This window comes from Prunus dulcis, chromosome 2 (assembly GCF_902201215.1).
Source record: "Prunus dulcis chromosome 2, ALMONDv2, whole genome shotgun sequence".
Lineage (NCBI taxonomy): Eukaryota > Viridiplantae > Streptophyta > Magnoliopsida > Rosales > Rosaceae > Prunus > Prunus dulcis.
In genome coordinates, this window is record NC_047651.1 from 14,266,813 (window position 1) to 14,279,047 (window position 12,235).

At 37.6% G+C, this 12,235-nt stretch overlaps 2 protein-coding genes and 2 pseudogenes across 2 annotated transcripts; all 4 read left to right on the forward strand.

Moving 5' to 3' along the window:
* The first annotated feature begins 163 nt into the window (after nt 1–163).
* Nucleotides 164–1,727, forward strand: LOC117618196 (disease resistance protein RUN1-like). Its single transcript, XM_034347801.1, has 2 exons — nt 164–192; nt 605–1,727. The coding sequence occupies exons 1-2, from the start codon at nt 164–166 to the stop codon at nt 1,725–1,727; spliced, it is 1,152 nt and encodes a 383-aa protein (XP_034203692.1).
* Nucleotides 1,728–1,972: 245 nt separating this feature from the next.
* On the forward strand, nt 1,973–4,111 carry LOC117618197 (annotated as a pseudogene).
* A 1,884-nt stretch (nt 4,112–5,995) lies between these two features.
* Nucleotides 5,996–6,954, forward strand: LOC117618198 (annotated as a pseudogene).
* Nucleotides 6,955–7,506: 552 nt separating this feature from the next.
* Nucleotides 7,507–12,031, forward strand: LOC117618199 (disease resistance protein RUN1-like). The gene is made up of 6 exons (XM_034347803.1): nt 7,507–8,196; nt 8,555–9,653; nt 9,738–10,028; nt 10,863–11,003; nt 11,128–11,650; nt 11,817–12,031. The coding sequence occupies exons 1-6, from the start codon at nt 7,682–7,684 to the stop codon at nt 12,029–12,031; spliced, it is 2,784 nt and encodes a 927-aa protein (XP_034203694.1). The 5' UTR covers nt 7,507–7,681.
* The last annotated feature ends 204 nt before the right edge of the window (nt 12,032–12,235 follow it).

The following is a 12,235-nucleotide window of genomic DNA, read 5'->3' on the forward strand; positions in this document are numbered from 1 at the left end:
AAATACTGTAACATACAAAAAATGTTATAAAAAATGTTTTTTATATATAGATTTAACGGAATTTGGACAGAATAGATTACATTGGCTAGCGGATACAAACACAAGGACCAAATTGGCCAAATTAATAACAAGGGAACTACATTGGCCGATGGAATAAAACACAATGAGCATTTTGCTATTTAAGCGGAAGATGTGTTATTGATCATAATGACAAATGGTGTTTTCACTTTTATGCAATTAATTGTTTTAAGTACCTCTAGTTTTTTTTTTTATACAAGCAATATTCTACTATAATCTAATTAAACTACAGTTAGGGGGATTTGAACTTGAGTACATAGTAGGGAACATATTCGCTCTACCAACTTGGCTAAGCCCGTATCTGTAATTATCCTACGTCTTTAAGAGAATATTACTTATTATCTGAGTTGCTTGATATAGATTTGAGTTTATGGTTTCTGTTTATGTTTAGTTAGCTTTTAAAGGCTTATTCAACACCTCATCATTTAATTGTTTTTTTTAATTTACTCATCTCTTATTTGTGCCTTATAACATGATCTTATTTCCATGGTTTGAATTCTCTTTCATTTTGACTGCAATTTTTTAGGTATGAGTCAAAGTTTATCAAGAAAATAGTTAAGGTGATCGGAGACAAACTACGTCGCACACCCTTAAGTGTTGACCCCAACATAATTGGAATGAATTATCGAGCAGAAAATATCAATTTATGGTTACAACATGGATCAACCGACCCTGACATACTCGTAATTTATGGGATAAGTGGAATAGGGAAGACAACCATCGCAAAGTTTGTTTATAATTCAAACTATACAAGATTTGAAGGAAGCAGCTTCATTGAAAACATCAAAGAAATTTCACGGCAACCGAATGGCTTGGTGCAAATACAATCACAACTTCTTTCTGAAATTTTGATTGGGAGAAAAGTGAAAATACACTCTGTTAGTAAAGGAATAACTGCGATTGAAGATGCCCTATGGTCTAGAAGAGTTCTTATTGTTCTTGATGATGTGGATCATATGGACCAATTAGAAGCAGTACTTGGGCTCGAATATCGATTTTGTCCAGGAAGTAAAATCATCATAACAACCAAGCGTGCAAAATTGTTAAAAGCTCATCAAGTTACTATGGTGCATGCAATTGAAACTTTGGATCCCAAAGAATCATTGGAGCTCTTAAGTTGGCACGCTTTTGGCCAGGACCATCCGCTTGAAGATTACATAGAATATTCCGAAAAGCTAGTGGACCATTGCGGAGGACTTCCGTTAGCTCTTAAAGTTTTAGGTTCTTCTTTATTGGGGGAAATGATAGATGTATGGAAAAGTGCATTAAACAAGTTAGAAGATATTCCAAATGGTGAAATCATAAGTAAACTAAGAGTAAGCTACGACTCTTTACAAGATGACGATGACCGAAAACTTTTCCTCCACATTGCTTGTTTCTTGATCGGAAAGGACAAAGATTACATTGTCAAAATACTAGATGGATGTGATTTGTACACAATTGTTGGCATTCAGAATCTCATCGATAGATGTTTAGTGACAATTGATAAATTTGACAAAGTACAGATGCATGACTTGATTCGTGGAATGGGAAGAGAGATTGTTCGTTTAGAATCAAAGGACCCTTGGAAGGGTAGTAGAGTATGGCGTCATATGGATTCCTTCAAAATCCTTGTAGAAAACAACGTAAGAAACATGTGCTATATGTAAGCATGTATATATGTTTTTATTTTTGTAAATGTTTTCCAAATGTTTTCCTCTTTCTTTCTATAGGGTACAAGAACAATTGAAGGGCTTGTCCTAGACATGCATATGATCCGTACAAGCAGTCCCATAAACTCAAACGTGAAAGTCTTGGAAACCAATGCATTTGCAAGGATGCAGGAAATAAAATTACTCCATCTTGGTCATGTACAACTTGACGGATGTTATGCAGAATTTTGTACGGGATTAAGATGGCTGTATTGGCTTAAATTTCCTTTGGATTCTATACCCTATAATTTTCCTTTGGGGAGCCTAATTGTTCTTGAAATCCATGACAGCGGCTTGAGACAAGTTTGTCAAGACACAAAAGTGTGTAACTACACTTTTCAATTCCTTTCACATTACATTAGGATTTTCACTTGATAACAGATTATATATCTATATTAATTAACTCCTCCACATTGTTTTCTTCCCACAGTGTCTTCCATTATTGAAGATCCTTGATCTCAGACAGTGTCATAGCCTTACTGAAACTACTGACTTCTCATGTTGCCCCAATCTAGAGAAATTGGTTCTTGTAGATTGTGAAGGCCTGGTTGGTATCAATGAATCCATTGTAAAACTAGAGAGACTTGCTTACTTGAGTATGAAGAATTGCAAAAATGTTAGGATGCTTCCTACAAACATCTTCACGCTAAAATTGCTTGAAACAGTTATTGTATCTGGTTGCAAAAATCTTAGTGAGTTCTCAATTGAGATGTTGTGGAACATGAAGTCTCTGAAAGTGCTTAAGACAGATGGAATTCCAATAGGTGAATTCTGGCCAGGAAGAAGTTTATCTATCTTGAGTTGTTTACAATCCTCCTTAGTAGAGTTGACTCTTGAGGGGTGCAGTCTTTCAGATGATTCCTTTCCTAGGGATTTTAGTAATCCAGCCTCGTTGCGGATACTAAATCTAGGGCACAATCCAATTTGTTGCCTTCCAAATTGCGTCCGAAGTTTAACAGGGCTCAATGAACTCTTCTTTTGGGAATGTAGAAGGCTCAAGTCCCTTGTGAGGTTACCAAAAGTAGGCCGACTGCACCTGGAATGTTGTGTATCATTGAAAAAAATAGCATATCAATCCGATCAGTTTCAAAAACACTCTACCTTCTGCTATCACAACGACAATCTAGTTGAATGGGAGTATAACTACAAGCTAGAACCCATTGGAAGAGTTGATGTAAAGATTATCGACCTTTTGGGCTTGTGCAACTTGGAATCCATGGCACGGATTCGGCTTCGAAAACCATACCAGTCAAGTAATGGTGACGATCTGAATCCTGTCCAGGTGCATGCGCCTCTCTCTCTCTCTCTCTCTCTCTCTCTCTCTCTCTCTCTCTCTCTCTATGATTGATTATAGGAAAAGTTGACTAATATTGTGTGGGATTTCCATGTCATATATTATACATTAGGGACTGTACGAACGTGGTATATTCAGCACATTTTTTGCAGGGGAGGAGGTTCCTGGCCAGTTCAGCCATAAAAGTGGAGGGTCCTCAGTATCTTTTACTGTGCCTTTACTTGATAATTATCACAGAATTGGAGGCTTGAAGGTCTTTGCTGTGTACACAAAACATGCCAATGATTCTCCTTGGGCTTTACCTGGGCCAATGATTACTAGAGTCAGAAATAAGAGCAAGGGCCTCAAGTGGATCTACGCCCCATCACACTGCGGTATTCCAGGTAAAGGAGAAGACATGACATGGTTAAGCCATTGGAATTTGGAGGAGGAGGTTCACTTAGATGGTGGCGATCAAGTGGCTGTTTCTGTAATTATGGAACCTTGGCTTCTGGTAAAGGAGTTTGGCATCCAGCTTGTGCAGCAGCTGCAAAGTACCCAACACAACCGTTGATCCTTATAATGTTGTATGTGTCACGAGTGGACATCCAGATCAATATCAGCCAGGCGTATTCTTGCTCTCACGCAGAAGTGTACCGATAAAAGATCCGATTTGGTTCAATAAGATCCTTGGAGACTCTGATGAAGAAGATAAGACAGGTGTGTTGTTTATTGGCGCATTTGATGACACCACTACTCAATTAGTATCACAATATCTATTTGTTTGTTAGGATCAGATCGGATCATCTAATTTGTTGTTCAAAGGTTAGTCCATATTCATTTCAAAAACAAGTTTCCTCTAATTTGTTTTTTATGTTTTCCAGACATAGAAGAAGAGCAAACAATTGCAGCAGCCAAGACAGACGGAAATATTAACTCCAGAGGCCTCCTCCGTGGCTGGAAGGCGCTCATCACTGCCGCTTGCTTCTTTCTCACGCTTCTCTTATCACTTGCTCTTCTTCACTTTCTCACAAAAAGAAGGGACGGTCCAAAAGCCGTGGATGGATGAATGTTTTCTACTGGAACAGTCGGATTGAGTTGTGTTCTGCCTTCATATAAATTAGCATCAAACTCTTGTTTTGCATATATCCAATGTCTTCTTTCCTAAGACCAATTTCATTTCATATCAATAAATACATCTCCTTCTGAGGACATATATATATTTCATAGCAATGTTCATAGCAATGTTAATTTAGAAAATTATTTTCCGAGAGGAGCTCAAGAGAACCAAAATCTCAATCATCACAAATTTCATCAGTACCATATGTTTTGTTCGATATTTAGCTTAGTAGAGAGAGAACTTTCCAGCTAGGTAGTACGCATATTCTTCTTTACCAATAATTGGCAACAGTCTATGCATATCAAGAAAATACACTTCTATTTTTTTTAATACAACAAAGCTATGTTTCTAAAAGACAAGGCTAACGATGCAAAAATTGGTAAGGGAACATATATAGTAGATTGATAATTTACATCAAATTTCCAACAAAGCTATGCTTTTGATTTGCTTTGACAAATCCAAACAAATCAAGGGATGGATATGCTGTTTTTTTTGGGGTCAAAGAAGAAACTCTGCTTCTGTGTGCTAATTAGCCTAAGCGAGTTTCACATATAAACCCATAAGTGTGGCTTAAATTATAAAATTACCCACAATCCCGGACAGCTGCCTACCCACCTTACCCGCGGCCCCCACCCAAGTTCCATGAAGGGTACAGAAAAAATGGGCACAGAAGATCTGAAGTCCAACACTACGATCAAACTAGTTGGATTGCTTTTGTTACTTTCTGCCTTTTTTATCTTAAAGAAAAAAAATAACACAATGATTTCATTTCCTTGACTCAAAATAATTGCTTTTTAAGTCAATGGATGGATGATCCTTTCATTTGGTCATTCACAAGCTGCTTGTTTATACAATACAGTAAGGAAGTAGGAACCTCAAAACTTGATAGAATATTTAATTTCCACGCAGACAGTTTATTTGTTCACCAGAGCCGGTCCTGGGTTTTCTAAGGCCCAGGGCAAATTTTCTCAAGTGTGCCCCTTTATACAAATTAAACAAAAATAAAAATTATCAACTAATTAATTTTATTAAAATTATAAGAATTTACAAAAGATAAGGAAGAACACTTTGGGGCCTCATTAAAACCTTGTTTAGGGAAAACCCAATGGGACAAAACCCCAAACGAAGGAAAAAGAGTACCCCGGATTGTAAACATTGCATCAAAAAACGAAAACTACATATTTGAGTCTACATGCTTATCAAATTATCACAAAGCACAAACAGCAATTTTTCAACACTTGATCATTATTACCAAATGATTTTATTTATCCTATTAAACCACAATTCTACACAAAACAACTACAAGAGTCGAGTACAAAAAGATTCTATATGTATCTTTAAAAAAAAAAAAAACTTTCAAAGAAAGGCACTGGTCTAACTGGTGGATGATTTATTTTCCAACTCTGTTGGAGAAGAGGAGAATCACCGGAAAAAAAAAAATTGCTTGCGTTGCTTTGCTTGTGTTATGAACTGAGAAGGTTGAACTGAGAAAGTTGAAGGGTTTTTCCTTCTTTTTGTGGCTAATAAGAGTCTGTTTTGATTCCCCATATTTGTTGATTTGTTTTATATTATATTTTATAATTAATTAATAATGAACTTCCTTAGTCAATACGTTTCTTTTAGAGATTGAGTATAAAGACTGATTGGATTGATTGCCTTCCCTTTTCACTGACAGGTACAGGCAGCAACTCCTTTTGTTTTAATTTTTTTTTAAATACAAATATATACATAAGCTTTAAAAAAAAATTTGAGCCCCCCTCAGCTGTGGGCCCCGGGCTGTAGCCCTGGTGGCCTTGGCCCAAGGCCGGCTCTGTTGTTCACAACACCTCATCCATGGCATTTGTGAGAGAAATTTCACAACAAATCAATGGCTTGGTTCAAATACAAATACAACTTATTTCTGATATTTTGTATGGGAGAAAAGTAAAAATACAGAGTGTTAGCAAGGGAATGACTGAGATAGAAGAGGCCGTAAGCTCTAAAAGGGTTTTTCTTGTTCTCTACGATGTGGATCATATTAGCCAATTAGATGTGGTGCTTGGGATGAAAGTTCGGTTTTATCCAAGAAGCAAAATCATCATAACAACTACGCGTGCAGGATTGTTAAAGGCTCATCAAGTTACTAAGGTGCATGCTATTCAAACTTTGGATAACAAAGAATCATTGGAGCTCTTAAGTTGGCACGCTTTTGGCCAGGACCATTCCATAGAAGGTTACATAAAGTATTCAAAAAAACTCGTGCACCTTAGCGGAGGACTTCCATTAGCTCTTCAAGTTTTAAGTTCTTCTTTGTTGGGGGAAAGTATAGGTGTACGGAAAGTGCGTTGGAGAAATTAGAAGCCATTCCAAATGGTGAAATAGTAAATAAGCTAAGAGTACGTAAGTTACGACCCTTTGCAAGATGACCATGACCAAAAATTATTCCTCCACATTGCTTGTTTCTTTAGAGGAAAGGACAAATATTACATTGTTAAAATACTAGACGGATGTGATTTCTATACAATTTTGGGCATTCAAATTCTCATTGATAGATGTTTGATTACAATTGATAAATGGGAGAAGGTGCAGATGCATGACATGATCTATGCAATAGGAAGAGAATTTGTTCGCCTAGAATCAGAGAAGCCTTGGAAGTATAGTAAAGTATGGCAACATAAGGATTCCTTCAATATCTTGACAAAAAAGAATGCAAGGAAAATATTCTTATATGCACACATATATGTTTTTCATCTTGTTGTAAATATTTTCCAAATGTTTTTCCCTTTTCTTTTGTAGGGTACAGATACAATTGAATGCCTTGTCCTCGACATGCACATGAATTTAAAATGGTCTTGGTGCCAAAAGCCCAAAAAAGAAAACCAAAGCCCTAAACAAGGTAACCCATAACGTAAAACTCAAGGAAAACAGAGTAACAAAGGTCACAGAGTGAAAGGAGGACATGGAAGATTAAGGGACACTCTGTTTCTGTGGTCTACGTTAGCCTAATCGCTTTTCAAGTCAAGTCAATGGAGTTATCGGTAGGTTGTCTTTTCATTCATTAAATTCTGCAAATCATCATAACATGCTTGGCTTTCGATGAGACACCTGCAAACGCTAGTTTGTTTCTTGACCACTTCAAGTCGTCGATATCCATGGCTCTTGTGAGAGCATCTGATTCACAAACCTCCTCTGTTTCCAGTACTTCTCGATATTGTCGTTATCATGTGTTCTAAAATGGTCTTGGTGCCAAAAGCCCGAAAAAGAAAACCAAAGCCCTAAACAAGGTAACCCATAACGTAAAACTCAAGGAAAACAGAGTAACAAAGGTCACAGAGTGAAAGGAGGACATGGAAGATTAAGGGACACTCTGTTTCTGTGGTCTACGTTAGCCTAATCGCTTTTCAAGTCAAGTCAATGGAGTTATCGGTAGGTTGTCTTTTCATTCATTAAATTCTGCAAATCATCATAACATGCTTGGCTTTCGATGAGACACCTGCAAACGCTAGTTTGTTTCTTGACCACTTCAAGTCGTCGATATCCATGGCTCTTGTGAGAGCATCTGATCCACAAACCTCCTCTGTTTCCAGTACTTCTCGATATTGTCGTTATCATGTGTTCCTGAGTTTCAGAGGCCAAGACACTCGGAAGGCTTTCACTGACCACCTCTACACGGCCCTTGTCAACGCTGGATTTCGCACATTCCGAGATGACGATGAAGTCGAGAGAGGAGAAGGTATCGAGCTCGAACTGCAGAAAGCAATCAAACACTCAAGAACTTCTGTTATTATGTTCTCGAAAGACTACGCATCCTCCAGATGGTGCCTTGACGAGCTCGTCATGATCCTTGAACGCAAGAGGATCTCAGCGGACCATGTCGTTTTACCCGTCTTCTACGACGTGGATCCATCCGATGTGCGGAACCAGACAGGAAGTCTTGCGAAGGCATTTGCTAGACACCAAAAAACCCAACCGTCGAACAAAGTGAAGGAATGGAAGGAGGCACTTGCAGAGGTTGCAGATCTGGCAGGGATGGTCTTACCAAATCAAGCTAATGGGTAGTTTCATTCCTACCATTTCTTTTATTTACAAGTCTCTTTCTACAGTTGAAATACTGAAAATGGACTTTTTCTTTTTTGTAACTCCTTCCGACGAGTTACTAATGGAGATTTCATATTATTTTTACTTGTTTTACTTTAAAATGTATCTTCCTCAATATAAACTTAACAGTAAGAATATTCTACTATCCTTAAAATAAATAAATCAAAATTGAGCACATATTTTGAATTCCATATGGATGACACGTCTAACTCATTTCTCATTTAAGCAAATCAAACAAATCAAAGTTGGGTTGACGGATTGTACTATTGCAAGGATGTTTGATATACATTTTTCATTTGGATTGTAACTTTTCAGACGTGAGTCAAAGTTTATCAACAAGATTGTTCAAGTGATAGGAGAAAAACTAAGGCGTAGACCCCTAAGTGTTCCCCACATCATGATCGGAATGCAATCTCGAGTCAACGAACTTAATTTATGGTTACAAGATGGATCAGATGATGTCGGTATACTTGTAATTTATGGCATGAGTGGAATAGGGAAGACAACCATTGCAAAGTCTCTTTATAATACAAACTTCGGAAGATTTGAAGGAAGCAGCTTCATTGAAAACATTAGAGAAATTTCACAACAACCCAATGGCTTAGTTCAAATACAAAAACAACTTCTTTCTGACATTTTGAATGGGAGAAAAATGAAAATAAGCAGTGTTAGTGAGGGATTAATTAAGATTGAAGATGCAATAAGCTCTAAAAGGGTTCTTCTTGTTCTCGATGATGTGGATCATATAGACCAATTAGATGCAGTATTTCAAATGAAAGATCGATTTTATCCGAGAAGTAAAATCATCATAACAACTAGGCGTGCAAGATTGTTAAAGGCTCATCAAGTTACTAAGGTCTATGCAGTTGGAACTTTGACTCAAAAAGAATCATTGGAGCTCTTCAGTTGGCACGCTTTTGGCCAAGACCATCCTGTTGAAGATTACAAAGAATATTCAGAGAAGCTAGTCGATCATTGCGGAGGACTTCCATTAGCTCTCAAAGTTTTAGGTTCTTCTTTGTTGGGGGAAAGTGTATGTCTATGGAAAAGTGCATTGGAGAAGTTAGAAGTTATTCCAAATGGTGAAATAATAAATAAACTAAGAGTAAGCTATGACTGTTTGCAAGATGACCATGACCAAAAATTATTCCTCCACATTGCTTGTTTCTTTATCGGAATGGACAAAGATTACATTGCTAAAATACTAGATGGATGTGATTTCTATACAATTGTTGGCATTCAAAATCTCATCGATAGATGTTTGGTGATTATTGATGGATGGGACAAGGTGCAGATGCATGACCTGATTCGTGGAATGGGAAGAGAAATTGTTCGCCTAGAATCAAAGGAGCCTTGGAAGCGTAGTAGAGTATGGCATCATAAGGACTCTTTCAAAATCTTGACGGAAAAGAATGTAAGAAATATGCGTTCTATGTACACATATATGTTTTTCTTCTTGTAAATATTTTCGAAATGTTTTTCTCCTTTTCTTTTGTAGGGTACGGAAACAATTGAAGGTCTTGTCCTCAACATGCACATGTGCCCTGCTATAAACTCAAATGAGAAAGTCTTGGAAACCAATGCATTTTCAAGGATGCGGGAACTAAAACTACTCCATCTTAGTCATGTACAACTTGACGGATCTTATGCAGAATTTTGTACAGAACTAAGATGGTTGTGTTGGACTAAGTTTCCTTTGGATTCTATACCCGTTGATTTTCCTTTGGAAAGCGTTATTATTCTTGAAATGCAATACAGCGGTCTGAGACAAGTATTCAAGGGAACAAAAGTATGTCACTCTCTACCCTTTTCAATTTCTTTTTCATTTTCATTAGGCTTTTAGTTTGATAACAAATTATATATTTATAACAATTAACTCCCCGCATTATTTTCTTCTGTACATTTTCCCCTACAGTATCTTCCGTCCTTGAAGATCCTTGATCTCAGCCGTTCTCATTCCCTTACAGAAACCATTGACTTCTCATATTGCCCAAATCTAGAGAAATTGGTTCTAGTAGACTGCACAAGCCTGATTTATGTCCATGGATCCATTGGAAACCTAGAGAGACTTATTTACTTGAATATGAAAGATTGCAAAAAGATTAGGATGCTTCCCAAGAACATTTGTATGCTAAAATCACTTGAAACATTTATTATATCTGGTTGCTCAAATCTAAAGAGTTATCAATTGAGATGTTGAGGAACATGGACTCGTTAAAAGTGCTTGAGACAGATGGAATTCCGATAAGTGAATTATGGCTAGAAAGAAGTTCGAGTATCTTGGGTTCTTTACCATGCTCTTTAGTAGAATTAAGTCTTTGGGGGTGCAATCTTTCGGATGATGCCTTTCCTATGGATTTTAGTCATTTGTCCTCATTGCAGAGACTAAATCTAGGGAATAATCCAATTGGTTGCCTGCCAAATTGTATCAAAGGATTAACAAGGCTCCATGAACTCTCTTTTTACAAGTGTACAAGTCTCAAATCGCTTCTCGGGTTACCAAAACTAAGCGACTTGGATATCACCGATTGCATATCATTGGAAAAAATAACGTATCAATACCTTTAGTTAGAGTCTGTCAAGCTTTGTGTTGCAACTACAACCTAGTTGAGTGGGAGTACAGGTACAAGTTACAACCCATTGGAGTGTAGATGTAGAAATGATCAACCTCTTGGGATTGTGCAACTTGTTGGAATCAATGGCACCCATTCGGATGCACAAACAACGCGCAATTTTTCAAAATGATGATCCAATTCCCGTCCAGGTGTGCGCCTCTCTCTCTCTCTCTCTCTCTCTCTCTCTCTCTCTCTCTCTCTCTCTCTCTCTCTCTCACATATGATCGCAGGAAAGAGTTGACTAATATTGCCAGTTCTATTGCATATATATAGGGACTGTACGAACCTGGTATATTCAGCACATTTTTTGGTGGGAATAAGGTTCCAGGCAAATTCAGCCATAAAAGCACAGGGTCCTCAATATCTTTTACTGTGCCATTACTTGATAATCACAGAACTCGAGGCTTGATTGTCTTTGTTGTCTATATGAATGCTGGCTATGATTCTCCTCCTATTATCCACCACAATTATTTGTCACAAATAATAGTAAAAAATAAGAGCAACGGTCTGAGGGGGCGGTATTGCCCATCACGCTACGGTATTCCAGGTGAAGGAGAAGACATGATATGGTTAAGCCACTGGAATTTGGAGGATGATCAGTTACAAGGTGGGGATGAAGTGGTTGTTTCTGTAATTATGAAATCTGGGCTTCTGGTGAAGGAGTTGGGCATCCAACTTGTGCAGGTGCAAGAAGAAGAGAATCATAATATGATGAGTATTTCCACAGATTCTTCTTATCATCATCAAACATGGTATAATAAGCGCCTTGGGGACTCTGATGAAGAAGATAAGAGAGGTGTGATGTTTTATTGACGCATTTCATAATTTTACTCCAACTGTTTCCAAATATAAAACAAAATAATAAATGAATCTATATTTCGTTAGTCACCTATTCACAGGTCAGTCCCTATTCCTCTCTAATTTGTTGGGATTTTCACTTGTCTTGTTTATGTGTTTCCCAGAGGAGGTTTTCTCTCGTTTTGTATGTTTACCAGACGAAGAAGAAGAGCAACAAGATGATATCACAGTTGCAACCACCACAGGCAGCAATAACTCAGGCGGCCTCCGTGGCTGGAAGGTGCTCGTCACCGCAGCTTGCTTCTTTCTCACCCTTACTCTCATCACTCGGTCTTCTCCCTCACTCAGAAAGAAGCAACCGTCCACAAACCCTGGATGAATTGTATGTACATCTCAACAGCAGACTATCTGTTTTCTCTTCTTAGAAGGCAACTTTTTCAGGTAATAAAAGGCTCTGATTCTGCGGATAACCAGATCAGAATCATCAAATAATATACTAGCAGTATATTTAGATTAATAACTGGAACAAGTATGCTAGAGCGTTCCTGTTATTTTGACTATTCATTGGATACAAGCCCATTCA